The sequence below is a fragment of the Dermacentor albipictus genome, unplaced genomic scaffold (genome assembly GCF_038994185.2).
Source record: "Dermacentor albipictus isolate Rhodes 1998 colony unplaced genomic scaffold, USDA_Dalb.pri_finalv2 scaffold_15, whole genome shotgun sequence".
Taxonomy (NCBI): domain Eukaryota; kingdom Metazoa; phylum Arthropoda; class Arachnida; order Ixodida; family Ixodidae; genus Dermacentor; species Dermacentor albipictus.
This window is the reverse complement of record NW_027225569.1, coordinates 7,338,861-7,356,255: the sequence shown is the minus strand read 5'-3', so window position 1 is coordinate 7,356,255 and position 17,395 is coordinate 7,338,861. Positions and strand designations below refer to the sequence as shown.

The 17,395-nt window shown below is 48.2% G+C and overlaps 1 protein-coding gene across 1 annotated transcript; it reads right to left on the bottom strand.

Annotated features, from left to right (window-relative positions):
* Window positions 1–2,749: 2,749 nt before the first annotated feature.
* On the bottom strand, window positions 2,750–3,163 carry LOC139051898 (TNF receptor-associated factor 6-A-like). The gene has a single exon (XM_070528934.1). The coding sequence runs from the start codon at window positions 3,161–3,163 to the stop codon at window positions 2,750–2,752; it is 414 nt and encodes a 137-aa protein (XP_070385035.1).
* Window positions 3,164–17,395: the final 14,232 nt, after the last annotated feature.

Here is a 17,395-nt window from a genome sequence, read left to right as displayed (position 1 = left end):
AAAGAATGATTTCGAAAGTGTATCCTTGTACGAAATATTTAATACTACAACATCGCCTTACAAACGAATGATGATTTACGCTCTTTACTCTTTCTGCTGATTTAATATTGCTTTCACGAAACATGAGTGCAGAAATTCCAAAGACAGAATTTCTAGCACTACCTCGACTTCTAGATTTATTGAAGCGATATTTTATTGCGTGTACTGTAATGGTCTTCTGTCGCTATTTGTGTGCAAACGAGCTACATTGTGTTAAGGGGGGGTGGGGTCTTTTGAGTCGTGGCTGCAGGACCCATTCTATAGACAGCCACAGACAACCACCTACCGCAAAAAAATTTATAACAGCGGGGGCACAGCGCTGTGTCCTCCTCCGCTTCCCTGAACTGCCGAAGCAGGCTTTCTGTGGCCGCCCGACTACGTGTGTAAAATTTACGGCGACTGTTTTTCCCAAGTACTTTGTGCTGAAGGGCACCTACACCATCCGATCTGGATCCAGCTAAAAGAATCATTTTCACCAATGAAACGCCGCAACAGCATAGCTGACCTTGTATCGTTAATTCAACGGCGCAGAAGAAAGCCAAGCAGAAAAAGTGCACGTGCGAAGGAAATGCGCGTTTGTGTCAAGCTTTACATATTAAATATCTCTAAGGCAAAATATCTTTTCACACAGTAATTTACCAGCTAAATAAATAATCGCTAGCATGGGGCAACTTCTTTTTTCCTTTAAAATGTATGAATGCCAGCTAGTTGGTGCGAATTCATTGAGAAAAGGCAGCGCAAAATAAACGCAGTCAAGAGAGGAAACACGACGAAATTGATAATGAAATGAGTTCCATCGGTGCAGAAAATAACCGAGGACATTTCGTCGAGTAACAGCCGATAAGAAGATCTCCCTAGGCATCCATGTTTTGCCTGTGTCGCTGATGGCAACAGTTCATGGCGGAGCTGGTGGGTGGGTGCATTCATGATTGAAAATGAGGATGTGGCGAAGGCTTTTATTGCTTAGAAACATCTAGAATACTTTAGAACTTGATTCAAAGGGAAGCCTTCTTTGCCTCTTTGCTTTTTCTTCGCCACCACGTCGGGGTCGCCTCGGAGGGTTGCAAACATGACATGGACGACGCCGAGAGGAAAGGCGATGCGAGAAACTTGCTTACGACCCATCACGTTGAATGTGGCCAATGCCCTCTGGAGCTGCCTGGTCGTCTACGGGTCACCTTGTTGACAGCTGTATATATCCGTGACCCCTCCACAATCATTGCAGAAAGTGAAGCGCTTACCTTATCACTTAAGTGCGAGTCGAGATAGGACTTTAACCAGTAAGTGCAAGCTGTTATGATTTCTGCCGCATGATTTTGTTGATTTCCACGTTCCTAGAAACGAATTCTTTATTGTAACCCCCACTGAGCGCAAAGAGCCACTGATTGCGATCAAAGCGAGCTGCTGTAGGTTTATTCTCAATCAAGTTGGCACAGAACCCCTTCTATACAGTATAATCCACTTCATGTAGACGAATTTAGCAGCACCAATATCGCAGTGTGTGTATCGGACTGCCAAGTGTGAAAATGCTTTTAAACGTAAAACAAAGCCACGTCTTATACGACGCCGTAACTTGGGCTACCAACGTTTAGGTTTATATCAGTGATTTGCGTAGGGCTGTCATTAAAGCCGTGTCCCGAAGAAGTTTCAAGAACTAACTGCTTTGAGCGAAAAAGCAAGCAGTACGACAAAAATCACTCACGCCGGTTTGCGAACGAGAAGTGCGGGTGACTAAAAGAACAATCAGCGGCACTTGCCGTACGGTGTAGAGTTGCGCTTCGATGGTTTGGTTGGTTACGCATTTTGTTAATTTCTGTATTGCAGTTGCGACTTTGACATCTTTGTAAACGTCATGTGCTGCAAAGCGATCGCACGGCCACCAATCACTCAGTGAATAGGTACAGAAGCGTTATTGCATCATTGTGCTCATGTTGCGATAAGCACTAGCTGTCATAGTGCGGGATCGGGGAGACACCATATGGATTTCGATGACAGCACTGGCGGCAGTTGTTATTGCAGTGAAGATCATGCCCATCTGAGGGGGCTGCCTCGAAAGAGGCACGCTGCACCAGAGAATAGAACAAGTTGACGCGAGGGAAATAAAAGTGTACCTCTTAAATTTGCTTATTAGCGAAGCAACTGCAATTGAATCTTGGAGAATGCAAAAGAGAAACCTCGCAGATGCATCCATATAGGCAATGACGAATACTTGTAACGTACCTCAAAAATATCGGAAGGAGTATAATACGTACTTTTAGCTACAGCTTTTTTTAACGCGGAAAACTTATACGCTCATTGCGACTACTTAGTACATCATCAGACTGGCTCGATATAAGGCCACTTATTGCTAGTTGTACTATATAATGTAGTTTTACTATATACTGACAAGCACATGCCCATCCAGGAATCCAACCACGGGGAAGAAAGGCGACGATGAGAAAAAAAGAAGGAAAAAAAACACCTTGTATGTACCTAATCAACGTGCTGCAGCTGTTCAGGCCGTTTCCAGCCGACCACCGCATTGCACGCGAATAATGGAACAATTAGGGAAAGGACAAACAACATTTATTACGCACTCGAGCAGTACAGGCATATCTTCAAAGGCCGCGGTTTCGAAGTTCAGCGCACGTGGTCACAGGCTACCCAATGGAAGAGGCCTATGCGGCCCGTCGTAAGCGGCACAGGGCTAGATCCACCGGTGACTCCAGGCCTAGGCGCCAGCGATGCTACCAACTCCGAAGATGCATTCCAGCAGGTGATGCTGAAGTTCTCCAAGTACTCCGTTGAACGGGCAGCCCAGACCGGCGTGGAAACAACGCACCGGCAGTGCCATAAGGTACTCCAGAGGGAAGTACACGTCGATGACGTCTTCCTCCATGAAGGTTTCACCGTCGAGGGGACACCAGCCGAAACGGTGCCTGTGTTCGTAGCTGTGGCCATCACAAGCGCCTTTGAGGCACCGACCGCACAAGGTGTGAAGGCAGGGAAGCAGCGCAGCATCATCCGCAACCACCCTGCAGTTCGCGCAGACGCGAAACCAGGGCAACCGCTGCTGGAAGGTGATGGGTTGCTCGTTCACGAATGGCCAGCCGTATCCTCGAAGGGTGTACGTGGTCGCCTCCATGGTGTAAGTGTTATCGTGGAGATCCTCGGAAGACCCTCATGGCTGCGACGGAGAACCAGGTTGCCTGTCTGCCCGGTCTGAGTCGTTGCCGTCTGGAGCGGTAGTCCGGTCGCAGGGTCGGCGATGGACAGATTCTCCGTTCCTCTCTGGTAGTTGTGGCTCCCTAGGTGGTTGGTGGTAACCGAGTTCCAAGAGCGCGCCTTTGACGAAGCTAATGCTTGCAAGACGATAGGGCAATGATGGGCGCCTCACTGCTTTCGTCTGGAGCCAGCCACAGGTCGTCAAGGTTGTTCGCAGCGAGGATGTGCGTGACGTCACGTCGGTCTGACTCGGACAAGCTGAGAGACGACAAGAGTGTCGCCGAGATGCACACTGTGCCTTTTATAGCCTGGTAGGTGGGGCCTCCCTCCGGGGTCGTGATTGGTGACAAGTTTTTGGAGAGTGAATTTGAAAACTTAACGTATCCCTGGACGTGTTTGGAACAACAATGGAAGGAATGCCGGCAGCAGAGAGAGAGAGTGGGACACATACACGCTCATCGTCCAACGAGGGGTGAACTTTTCCAGGAAAGGCAAATAGCAATTCATTCGTCATCATTCAGCGCAACAACTACACAAAGAGGAAACAAAATAAAGGCTGAAGTTCACGAAGATATTCCAACTCTCTCAATTCACGGTACTTGTGGGAAAAAATGCAAGCTGTAGTAATTGGCCTGACCATGTCCGCATACCTCTCAACCAGCTGCTCCCACCGGACAATAGACAAAGTTACTGACACCCTTTCAGCTATGGTGCTTTCAGCAAATATCTTTAGAAGCATGCCTGCGCATTTTTTAGCAAGTTGCTTTCACACTATATGTTGTAAGCGCTAATAGTACAGGCTGTTTAATGTTGATGTTGAAGTTGAGTTTAATGGCGCATAAGCAACTAAGGCCATCATGCGCCAACAGCAAGGTATAATGTAGGGAAAAACTGGGTAGCCTCAAAAGGTCCTTTTCTGATAGAGGACCCCGAGGATTCCAACAAATTAAATAAACACCTCAGCGTTCTTCTCAGACATGAGAAGGTGGACGAGGTGTGTCACTGGATGTGAAAGAGAACAAGGTCAGGCTTTACAATTTTTCAAGAAAACCGGTTTCTTTTAAAAAGCTAAATACATGAATTGTGTCAACCAGTGCATCTTCGCTTAAGATCAATGAAGGATGAAAAGGAATGCGTTCGCTGTAAAATGGCGTAAAATGTTTTTTTCTCAATGTCTCAAGTTGCCTGCAGGAGAGTAAAATGTGGGTTACTGTAAGTTCGTCTCCGCATTTGTCACAAACAGGCTTGTCTTTTTTGGTAAGCAAGTAATTATGGGTGAGGTGCGTGTGTCCAATGCGGAGTCGACATAAGACAACTTCAATAAAACGTTCTTGGTGTGAACATGACTTCCACTCTTCGATGATGGGTTTTACAAGTAGTAGCTTATTGTTCGTTTGATTGTTCCATGCGGACTGCCATTTTTCTTTCAGTTTATGGCACACTAATTTCATGCAATCTCTGTAAGGAATTCTTATGTTTTTGATTTGCTTACTTCGAGCTTTCGCTGCACTCTCGTCTGCTTTCTCATTTCCACAGATTCCTACGTGGCTCGGCACCCAACAAAATTTGATGTTTTGTCCCCGCCTCGCGGCTTCTGTTATGTTGTGTAGGATGTCACCGATTATTGGCAGAACTGCATTCCTAGGCTGAAGTGCTGTAAGTATGCTTAGTGAGTCTCTATAAATGATGCTGTTTTCAATGTTTTCATGTAATATTCTTTCCACAGCCATGGAAATTGCATGACTCTCTGCTGTGAGAATTGATGCACATTGCGGCAGCCGTACTATTTCTTCCCAGCTATTCTGTATCACAGCACATCCCACGTAGTGTGCAGCTTTGGACCCATCGGTGTAAAATGCTGTATATTCCACATATTTTTCTTTTAGTGCAAAATATTCTTGTAATATATGTTCCCGCGGCGTTAGTTTTTTCTGAAAACGTGTTAATGAGAAGTCACAAACTGAAGGCAAGCAATACCATGGTGGCAGTGGATCGGGTTTCTGGGCAATACCAGGCAGTGTGTCCGTTACATGCAACTCTTGTAATTTCTCTTCAAAACGGAGAAGGAGTGGTCTGATAGCCTGGGGTTTGTTTGTGAATAATATTCTAGATGGGCATTTGCTAACTATTGGGTAACATATATGTTTTGGCAAGGAACGGATTTTTAGAACATACGAGCATGTCAGCATGCTTCTTCTGTCGGCAAGTGGGGGTTCGTTAGTTTCTACATACAAACTGGTTATGGGCGACGTCCTGTAGGCACCAGTTGACAAGCGTAAACCTAAATTGTGTACTGGGTCCAATCGTTTCAAATATGATGATCTAGCAGAGCCATACACTATACACCCATAGTCTAAGGAGGAGCGTATGACGGAGCGGTATATTTGTAGAAGGCATGCCCTATCAGAGCCCCAGCGTTTCCTTGAAAGGACTTTAAGTATGTTGAGTGCTCTAGAGGCCTTGTTTTTCACCGTGTTTATGTGAGGTAGAAATGTTAGCTTTTTGTCAAATGTAATGCCAAGAAATTTGTGCTCGTTTTTTACTGGGAGTTCGGTTTCATTAAGGTGCAGGGTGGGATCAGCCTGTAAACCTCGTTTCAGCGAGAACATAACGGCCACTGTTTTCTGTGGGGAAAACTGGAACCCATTTTTATCTGCCCATGTTGCTAGTTTGTTTATTGTTAACTGTACTTGCCTCTCGCATGTTGATACGCTTGATGATGTGCAAGCTATCTGGAGATCATCAACGTAAACTGAATACATAATGGATTTCGGAATTATTTGTGCTAGGGAATTCATTTTTACAATAAAGAGTGTAGTGCTTAAGATACACCCTTGTGGTACCCCATTTTCCTGACTGAACTTCCTTGAGAGAGTTGAACCGAGGCGCACATGGAAGGAACGGTTGGACAAAAAGTCCCGCAGGCAGCTTAACATCCTGCCGCGAATGCCCAGATCTACTAGGTCGCGGAGAATGCCATACCTCCAGGTAGTATCATAAGCCTTGTCTAGATCAAAGAAGACGGCAAGGCAGTGTTGTCTATGGATGAATGCCTCTCGAATTGTGTTTTCCAGTCGAATGAGGTGATCAGTTGTAGAGCACGTTTTTTTAAAACCACACTGATGGATGTCGAGTAGTTCACGGGAGTCTAGAATAAACATCAATCTAATATTCAGAATACTCTCGAAAGATTTCGCCAGACAGCTGGTAAGGGCTATTGGCCTATAACTACCGGGAGATGTCGGTGGCTTTCCGGTTTTCAAAAAGGGTACAATAATAGCTTGTTTCCAGGCCTCCGGTATTTTGCCTTGTAACAGTATCTTGTTAAAAAAATTCAGAAGTGCATTTATAGCGGATTCGGAAAGATGTGCCAGCATTTCATAATGAATTTCATCGGGCCCTGGTGCAGTTTGTTTGCCGGCAGACAGTACTCTAGTGATTTCTTGATGGGTGATTAAACTATTATACGGCTCATTTGTGCTGCCACTAATCGGAAGCCTTTGCTTTTCAGCCATGTTCTTATATTTTAAAAATGACTCAGTGTAGTGTGAAGAACTAGAGACTGCAGCGAAATGTTCTCCTAATATGTTGGCCTGTTCCTCTATACTTGTTTGGATGCCAGGCCTTGTCAGGAGAGGAATTGTAAATGGGGAATAGCTACCATGGAGCTTACGTACCTGCTCCCACATTTTTTTTGATGTGACTGTGCTATTTATTGATGAAACGTATGCTTGCCATGACGTCTTTTCGGCATTACGGCTGACGTATCGTGCTTTAGCTCGTGCCTTTTTAAAGATTAGGAGGTTGTCCTGAGTGGGATATCGGCGAAGGACACCCCAGGCTTTGTTTTGTTTTCGCTTTGCTTCTTTGCATTCCCGAGTCCACCACACCTTGTGATTTTGTCTGACCACTCCTGAAGTCTGGGGGATAGCTAAACGGGCAGCGGCTAAAATACAGGTTGTGAGTTGTTCATTGAGATCATCGACACTAAGGTCTTCAGAAAAGACTTCATCTAGATTCGCTTTTTCTCTAAACAATGCCCAGTCAGCTGCTTGGAGCTTCCATCGTCGTGGTTTGTTTGGAATGATTGCAGGTGAGGATGGAAGAGTGATTATGACTGGTAGATGATCGCTTCCATATAGGTTATCTATGACGTCCCATTTAAAATCGTTAAAAATACAAGGTGAACTAAAAGATAAATCGATACAGCTCATCTTTCCTGAGCTCGGGGAGCAGTATGTTGATTGCCAGAATTCAACAAACAAACATTATTGCTTAAAATAAAATCTTCTATAATTTGTCCTCTTACGTCTGTTTTCTCGCTTCCCCAAAAACTGGAATGCCCATTAAAATCCCCAACTACCAGATAGGGTTCTGGTAATTGTTGGAACAGGTCCTCTAACTCATGAAGGGTTATTTTTAGGTGTGGTTCTAAATACACAGAGCACACCGTAATCGTTTTGTATGAGAGCAAAGTGGCTGCCACAGCTTCAAATTTAGTTTTTATTTTGACTTCACCAGCTGCAATGCCACTTTGTACAATGATGGCTACCCCTCCTGAGAGCCTGTTTGCTTGCTTGTATTTGTAAAGACTTTGTATTTTTTTAGTACACTTGTATGCTGAGGACCTAAGTTCGTTTCCTGTAGGCACATTGCTACAGGAGAGAGAATTTATTATCTCTTTTATATCACTGAAATTATTTAGGAGTCCCCTGCAATTCCAGTGTATTAGGAACGCCATATTGATTTATGTGTGTGGGGTCGGGATACGTTTGATTGGTTTTCGCCCCGTGATTCGGGGGTTTTCCTTATACGCAGTATCCAAGGAGGTCCGCCGTCCCTGTGACGTTGACGGCACGGAACCACCCTGGCTCGTCTCCATTACCTCATCAGAGGCGCTGGAGGGTCGTGCAGACTGCACGTCGGCACTTTTTTCAGACCTCTCCTCGTGGGCAGAGGCCTTGAGGCTTGCCAACTCGAGGGACGGCATAGCCTGCTTTGCGGCTGGTGGAGCAGCGTGAGCTGCTACCACCGGGGGCGAGGATGGCTCCGTCCCAGCCTCACTATGTGTGGTCTGGGCAGGTGCCGGAGGCCGGTGTGGTGGATCGCCCTGTCGCACCACATCGGCGAAGTTCATATTCGGTTTAAGTGAAAACTTGTGTTGGGCTAGGATGCGGTTTCTGGCCTCTTTGAATGAAATGTTCTCAATTGTTTTCAATGTAATGATTTCTTTTTCTCTCTTCCATGAGGGACAAGATCTGGAGTATGCAGCATGCTCTCCGTCACAGTTCGCACAACGAGGTGCTGCTTCGCATATTTCAGAAGTATGGTCTTTGGATGCGCATTTCGCGCAGGTTTTGCGACCACGGCAACTCTGGGAGCCGTGGCCAAATCTCTGACAGTTAAAGCAACGTCGAGGATTCGGTATGTATGGGCGAACGGCAACTTTCGTATACCCAACTTCAATTGTCTCTGGAAGAGTGCAGCAGGTGAATGTCAAAATTATGTGCTTGGTAGGTAACTCTTTGTTATCTTTTCTTATCTTAATTCTCTGAACATTGCTCACATTTTGTTCGGAAAGCCCGTTTAGCATTTCTTCTTCGGAGAGATCCAAAAAGTCAATCTCAGAAATCACCCCGCGCACTGTGTTCAGCGATCTATGTGTTGAAATTGAGATGGGGATGTCTTCAAACGACAAGATATTAGGAAGTTTGCACACTTGAGCTTTGCTTTGGATTTCTAGCAGTAGGTCACCGCTAGCAAGCTTTGTTACTTTATAGCTAGTGCCTATGGCATCTTTCAGACATCTTGCTACTGTGAACGGAGATATCTTTCTGGCTGGTTTTTCTGGCTTTTCACTGTGTATCACGTGATACTTGGGGAAGACTTCTTTGGTTGTTTGGAAAAAATCAGCAGTGACATCGGTCCGCCCTCTTTTCTGAGGGCGATCTGGTTTGGAAAGAGGAGGTGCCATGGGAAAATGTATTATTCGGCCGCGGTGCCAGCCACCCACCATGGAGTCCTAGAAGGGGACGGGAGAGGAACTTGTAGGCAAGTCCTCCCCACGCCAGCTGTACAGCGCAACTATAACCAAATATGGCTGAACTCAGGACAGCTCGCCACACAAGGTTAACCCTAGCCACCAAGGAAAAAAGGGAAAACGCAAGAAGAGATGAGGAGACAGGAGAGTTGTGAGAAAGGAGATAGGAAAGTGAAAGATATAGGGGAGGACAGGAAAAGGCGACTGCCGATTTCCCCCGGGCGGGTCAGTCCGGGGGTGCCGTCTACGTGAAGCCGAGGCCAAAGGGGTGTGTTGCCGCCGCCGAGGGGCCGTAAAGGTCCAAACACCCGGCATTGGCTCAACCCCCAGGATCCCCTTTTCCCCGGACACGGCTAAGCCGCGCACGGCTACACGCGGGAGGGTCCTACCCTCGTGTGCTCGGGTCCGTGGTGTCGCCACACACCAAACGCCTGCTGACGCAGACGCCCCTGCGGGGCTGTTTAATATATATATATATATATATATATATATATATATATATATATATATATATATATATATATATATATATATACACAAACAGCAGGGATGCACTCAAGCTAACGTTTGATATCAACGCGCTAAGCGTTGCAGAAGTTAGGCTTTCGCTGCCGACATCCTCGCTAATTATCGTCAATCCAAACAACCGGTGCAGGAAGCATCGCTTACATTGATTCGGACAGTGCGTGGGAACTGCGTAACTTTTGATCTGAAAAAAAATTGAACTTCCGTATTTATTCCGATTTCTTTTTCTTCTTTTGGACGCCTTCCAGGCTCAAAATTCATCCCTTGAGATTTGAAAGGACAAACGCGGACTTCGAATTGACCTCCATTTGATGCACCTGTATGAATGTTTACGTGTTTAGATCAAAGTACTGCGACTCCTTTGACTGGGGTGTTGTTCTCATTCGATATCTTGGCATTTATTTTACCTGTACCGTGCACACCCCTCTATTCTGCAACGGTTTGACATTCCTAAAAGCTGATGAATGACATGGTACATTGCGTCTCTGTCGCCTAGTGTGGGGAACTATGAAGATAGTACATTTTGGTGTGATTCTCAGAACGGCTTCCTGCTCGCCCTTCTTTTCTGGTTGGGAAAGGGGAACGTGGGACCGCACCTGGTGACGAGAGTGTCTCGTCGAGGAGGAGCCTTGCCTGGCAACCATGATAACTTTCGCTGGATATGCTTAACGTTTGTTGGCTTCATACACTCTAAGAAAAACGAGAGTAAAAAGTGATTTAGGGCAACTTGACTCTCTTTTTTCTTCCGAAGACCCATTTTTGCCCGACTGGAGTCACAAAACAAGAGTCAACATTTGTGTATGGGTCGTTTGACTCTCAATAGCACACGAAGAGTCGTCGTGGAAGATCGCGACTCCTCCGATATTCGAGATGAGTCTTGCGAGAGAAACATTATAATGTAGGAGAAGAAATACCAGATAACGTCTTTTGATTTAGGCAGGCCCTGGGGTTCCTGTCCTGGTGGTAATGAAGTGTATCATTCATTCTTTCGTCCTTGTCATGTTCTGCAATTACATCGAACTCTAAATATCGATTTTCCTTGACCATGTTTGTTAATATCTCACACGATTAAGCGATAGCTGGTTTCCTATGCTAAGGAAGGGCCGGATTTGTCACCACTGGATTCTGACCACAAGTAAATCTAAAAAAAAAGTACTGGCTACTAAAGAGAGCACAGCAACGAGATAACAAGTTCCGTAGGCACACTCAACAGTGCCGATTGTAAATGTAATTCCACTACGTAAAATTAAATTTTCAAGATTTGTGCTCCAAAATCAACATCTTGTTCTGAGGCGCATGGTAATGGAAAACTGCAGATTTATTTTCAGCTGCTCGGGTTATTTAACGTGCAGGGAATGTACAGTATACGCGCGTTTTCGCATTCTGCCCCCGTTGGAATGCGACTGCTGCGGTAGTGGTTGGACCCGTTACCTCGAGCTCAGCAGCGCAACACCAAAGCCACTGGGCTACCGCAGTGCGTTGCGCTCTGCGACCAGAAACAAACATTAGCGTACGCAGCACTGCTTTTGAACCCCCCCCCCTAGAAATATAAAAACAAATATGTAGCAGTTTCCTGCCAATGCTGCCTGAACCACTGCATGAACAACTGCACAAACCAAGGTTGGTAGTTTCATCGGCTGAATAAACTGCAGTAAACATTCGCTTACTCCTTATATTAGGAAGCACGGGGTCACACATGCACGTGCAAACATGAACAGATCTCACTCAATGACCGCGAACACACGTTGTCAGAGCGTCGGCGTGATGAAGGGCGCAAACAGAACGGACAGAACGTTTCTGCTGCCTCTTCCTTCAAAGCGTCTCGGAAACTTGAAATGGCGCTATCTAAGCGCCCCCAGCTTTCCACCCATCGGAAGTCATCTCCAAAAATTGGAGGACGCTTAAGCTTCGCCTCCAAGAGTGGGACGCGACAGCGTTCCCGTCGACCCGCCAAGGGGTATAAGACAATGCGCTACGGCACAGCGATCACTTACGATGCGCCCCGCATCAGACTTAGCGCCCACCTATCACGCGGTGAGCGTCGAGCAACGCAGCGTTCGGCGCGGCAACGAAACGTGCGCCTGAGCGAACGGAACGAACCAAAGAACTCGGTGTCTCGGAGGGGAAACGATCTACGCCAGCCAAACGTCGTGATCGGCACGGGCAGAGACATAGATAGTAATCTAAAGAAAGGAACGGCGCTTGATTCCGGGAGCACGGCGAAGCGTCGTCAGGGGAGAGGGAGTCCCGCGACGCGCCTGGCAGCGGTCCCAATGGGCGCGCGGCGCGCCTCCTGTCGGGGCAGTGCCGTACATTGAGAGGAGGGGGTCTTCTGTGTTTGCCGCAAGATGGCTCTGCGTGTGCGGAAAGCGCAGAAGAAATGCAGCGGAAACGCACTGCGCAACTCGTGTAATTGTGACTTCTGTACGTTACATGTTCGTAATTACCGATATACACCGCAGTATAACTTTCCACGGCTCGTTTCGAAGGCAACACCGCATTCACTAGAGGCGCGTTTGCACCGCTTGGCAGCATCGAACTCGTGGCTGAGTGGTAGCGTCTCCGTCTCACACTCCGGAGACCCTGGTTCGATTCCCACCGGGCCAATCTTGGAAGTTGCTTTTTATTTATGAAGCGCCTGCCGTGATTTATCGCTCACGGTCAACGCCGCAAACACCGACGCCGACGACACCGGCTTTTCTGCGACACGAGCTCCTTAACGCTATCGCGTTAATACACAGCGAGGGCGGCGCCAGACCGGGCGACAGCAGCGGGCAGAGGAGAAGCGTGCTAAACCAGCGCGGCCTTTCCCTGGCTTGCGCGTGTTTTATCACGTGACCTCCTATAGATACTTGGGGCGCCCATCCAGCCATGATACTTCTCGGCTCGGCCTCCAACACTTCTTTTCAAGCGCACAGCAAACGGCGCGATAGAGCATCTTATCGAACTTGGACTTTATACGTAAGCTCCCTGCAACACCAACAGATGTATTTTGACGGTTGTGTCCAAGTAATCGTTATCGCAAAATTTGCAATAAACAGAAAATTCTACTAAGGACCAACCACGCTGCTTTTCCACGTCGTGATAGAGCGGTGAACGATATTCCTAGAAAATCTGTTGCTAAATCTCCGCCAAATGACTATGCTTGCATTTGCGTGAAGCGGCACACAGTCGGAAGAACTTGTGGAGGAAATACCGGAGTTCTGGCAGCTTCAGGTGCACTAGATTATTTAGTAACATGGTCGGCTTTGTAGTTGTACCTTACATCAGAGCAAACTGCACTCGACAAAAATCAGGGGCAGCCGCACCGTTCTAGTTAAGCAAATTAAGGACAATTACGCCGAGTCTTCACACTTCGAGCACGCTTTTTAAACGCAACCATATTCGGACGAGCAAATGTTGCTTCTGCGAAGTGAACGTAGCGGGTATTTCAAGATGCATGTTAAATTCATGGCTGTTTCATTCGTGAACATTACCTACGTGACGCAAAAGTATCAGTGAGCAAAACAGTTTTCATTGCAACGCAAGAAAACAAAACTGAAACTAGGGTTTTGCGCAGTTGAGCGCGTACAAAATTATCCAAAGCCGAAGCCGTCAATAGTATGACGCCGTTTTGCAGTTGCGTTTCACCACGCGCGAGTACATTCTTGTTGAGTGGTTCTGAAAGCGCTGCGTTAGGCTGTGTGATTGCGACGAGGCGGACCGCCGCCAGCAGCAGCGTGTCGCCGATTTCGTCTTTGCCGAAATCGAGCAAGTGCTTCTCGCCGGACCGTCACAAGCGCCCGAAGTGTTGCGGTTTGCACTGCGCCTTGCATTGTGATATGGGAGATCGCAACGTACAGAGACGACCAGATGCATACGAAAGACTACCAGCGGCGAGTGACCTGTTCAATATTTCTCTTAACGTCTCAGGTAAGCATATCAGCTTTTATTCCGAGTTTACAAACGGCGCGGACTCGGCGCTTCCGGTATGGCTACATTTTGCGCCATGTTCCTCTTTGCAGTTCGCAGACGTTTCTAGGCATGCGTGCGCGTATGTATGCGAAAATACTACTGGCAGACGGAAGCCTCAGGAGAGCATTTGAAATTATTGCAAAGTTCTACTGCCTGGAGAAACACAGTTCTTAACGACTCTAGTGACAAGTGGCCTGTCGCATCAAAAAATCCGTAGAAAATAAAGTACTGCGTAACTTGAAGTGTAGACACAATACTAGCACCAGTATGACTTTCACTGGCGAAGACAGGTCGTCGAAAAGGCAGCTTGTGTATTCCGAAGATTTACTGGCGCTTTAAGGATTGGTAGTGACTACAGTGACGGGGCCCGGCACTTTAACATCTGCACTACAGTGACGGGGCCCGGTACTTTAACATCCACACTACGGTGACGGGGCCTGTCGCTTTAACAACAACACTACACCGACGGGGCCGTCACTATAACGATGTTGGTATTGGGGGCGAGGACGACTTACGGAGTCGCCATCTGTCGGAAGCGCCTCACATGCGTCGGCGTTAAACATACTACGCGGCAGCCCTCCTGAACAATTTTGCAAGTACTCTCGAAATGGCAGTATTTTACCTTTAAAATGATCATGTTGGATAAACGGAAAGCACAGAATGGTTTACAAACACTATCTTTTTGCCTACTACGTACAGTAAGCTGGGACACTGCGAGCGGTCGCCGCGATCAATTCCACCGAACCGGTTTGCGTGAAACGAAAGCAATCGCTGAGAAAACTATGTGAAAGATGTTCTTATAGTGGGATGGCTGTCTGTGTAACTAAATGTAGCATAACAGAATGAAGCTGCAATGCAGCGATCGCACGGGTTCGCGGTGACCGACTTCGCGTCTGCATGCATGTCCTCGCGCAATGTTTCGCTTTCGCTCCGATCACGTTTTCGCACCGTGCCGTGAGCTTTATGCCGCAGCATATGACCATTTGACAGTGCGCAAGCAACCATTGTTGCATGGACACTATCGGAGCTGTTCAAAAATAATTTTGTTATAGCTATGGTCTTCGACGCCTACAGCGACTTGCGATGTTCCGTTGCGATGATTCAGTCTTAATTTTTTTTTCTTTCCTCTAAAGTCTTGGAATCTTCAATATCATCATTTCTCAAATTTTATCGAACTGCATGTTTATCAATCTTCTAAGCGAGCAATTACCCGCTGCTTCTTTTTCTTAATTCAGTAGAATATTCATTGTCTGGTGCTACACAAGCAGGAACATGTGCCGTGCCTTTTTTAATGTGTTTTTACCATTCCCCTTCCATTAAAGTGAACTTTCTTTATTATAATCATCACAGGTGTTACAGTGCATACGCAAAAGATTGTACATTCGTGGACAAGTACCCATTGCGGTCGTTCGATCCGTATGTGTGCAATCGATGTATTCCGTTACTGCACGGAAGTTGCTGACATCGTGAAATTCACGTGGTGTTGTGGACAGTACTGGAATAAAATACCGCGGTCCGTGAAGTGCTCGGCATCCCCATAAGCGCCAGCACAGAGAAGCTCATGCAGCTGGGGGTCCACAACACCTTCGATGAGGTTGGGTCACAGAAGTTTGTCCAGGTTGTCAGGCTCGCTTCCTCGCCTGCGGGGTCGCGGATCCTGTAGGCGCTGGACTTTAACCCTACAGGGAAAGGCGGTGCGTGCTCGACGCGTGGTCGCGGGAGGCCGTCACGGTCTCGCCGTTCCCGCGAAACGTGCACCCGCAACGCAATGTAGGCACACGCCGGGCCCGAGCTGCCGCACTTCTCGGATCCGTCGCCGACGATCCACGATCGGTCGCGTTCGTCGACGTCGCCCAATACGGTTCGTCCGACCGGTTCGCGGCGGCCGTGGTGGTTCACAGGGGGAACCTAACGCCGCGTCCGCGCGGGGCAGGTGTCCGGATTGCGGAGATCCATTCTGCACTTAGAACACATGCTCTGGCGGTGTCCCTCGTTACGGGACCACGGTCATCTCACCACGGAAGAAGAGTGGGAGGAGGCGGTGAGGCACGGCCTGCCCGTCCCAACGTCGGAAGGGCTCGCGGCCGCCCCCTCCCTCATAAGGGGGTTTCGGAGTCGCTCCTCAGCACCTTAATAAAGTTCACTGCCTGCCGTGAAGTGCTCGAAGTTGTTTGCATAGAATGTTTGAAAGAACTGCAGGGCAGAGGTTAAAGCGCCGAGCCCCGTCACTGTAGTGTATATGTTAAAGTACCGGGGCCCGTCACTGTAGTACAGATGTTAAAGTGCCGGGCCCCGTCACTGTAGTGCATATGTTAAAGTACCGGGCCCCGTCACTGTAGTACAGATGTTAAAGTGCCGGGCCCCGTCACTGTAGTCACTACCTTAAGGATTATTACCGCGACTAATAAAAGCGCTACAACGCTGTATCGCAGTGTCAGGCGCATCGCCGGAAAAAAGGAAGCGAAGAGAAAAAAAAAGTAAGGCCGGGGCCCGTGATTTATGTGCTATGCGATCCTCGAGGTCCAGCATGGGAAAACGCAGGCAAGTAAATTCGCTTGCGAAAGTTAGGCGGAGCGAGTGGAGAGGGAGTCTCACAATGCAGTGGAGCCCGCCTGCTGAAATCATGGGTTGCGCCATTGAAATATTTCGATCTCGGCTAATAATGAGATGAGTTGAAAATCTTTTGTGGCAGAACGCTCCCTAGTGGACACGTAACAACTTGCAGCGTATTACTAAAATTTTCTGTGAGGCTTGGTGAGGGGCCTTTTAAAGAAACTACCGACACTTTGACCATGATGATATGAATGATAGCCTGTGGGCTCTTCGGGTCTCACAGGAGTACCGACCACCGCGGGTTCGAGCTTAGCGAGCCACAGGGCCGCGTCAGCCGTCAGCCTCTAGCGCCGCTGCGCGCGAGCTCAAGCCACAAGGGGCTACCGAGCGACGCACGCAAAAACACAGTATTGCCCTAAAATGAAGGAAACCGTATATTGTCTCCAACGGCACCCAACACTGCACAAACGCCCGGTCCCGGGACGGCGGGGAACCAAAGGGGCCCCGCACCAAGGGCGAAAAATACAGCTAGGGGCGCCTGTAGCACGTCGCTGCGAGAGCACAGGCTCAAACTGGGACGCGCCGCTGGGAAAAGTCCCGGCGGCCATGCTACTTGCTCTCGCGATAACCAATGGGCCAACTCGCGAGAGCTCGGGCAATCTCCTTCGGCTTGGGCCTCCGATGAGTGCGGCTCGGCGTGGTACGACCTCGCGCGAGCACTAGGCACCTGTTCTTCGGCTTAGCGTCGGGATAGGAAACAACACGAGGTACGCGCTCCCCGTACGGGCAAAGGCACCGTGCGTGAGCTCAATCCTAGTCACAAAGGCGTCGGCGGATGAGAGAGAGCATCGTATGTACCGGGTGCTGTCCGAAGGAAGAAGAGAGCCGGTACCGTCACGCAGGGGCCGCTGCATGACGTCACTAGCTCCGCTCTCACTGCGAACCATGGCGAGTGGAGCGCCACCGCTAAAACTGGTTCGGAGCAAGAACGGCATGGCTTTTGGATTACAGACAAGGGTGAAATGCGCCCGCGCAATGGCGCGTCGAATTCGCCAAATCCCCACATCCTCCTCTCCTTAA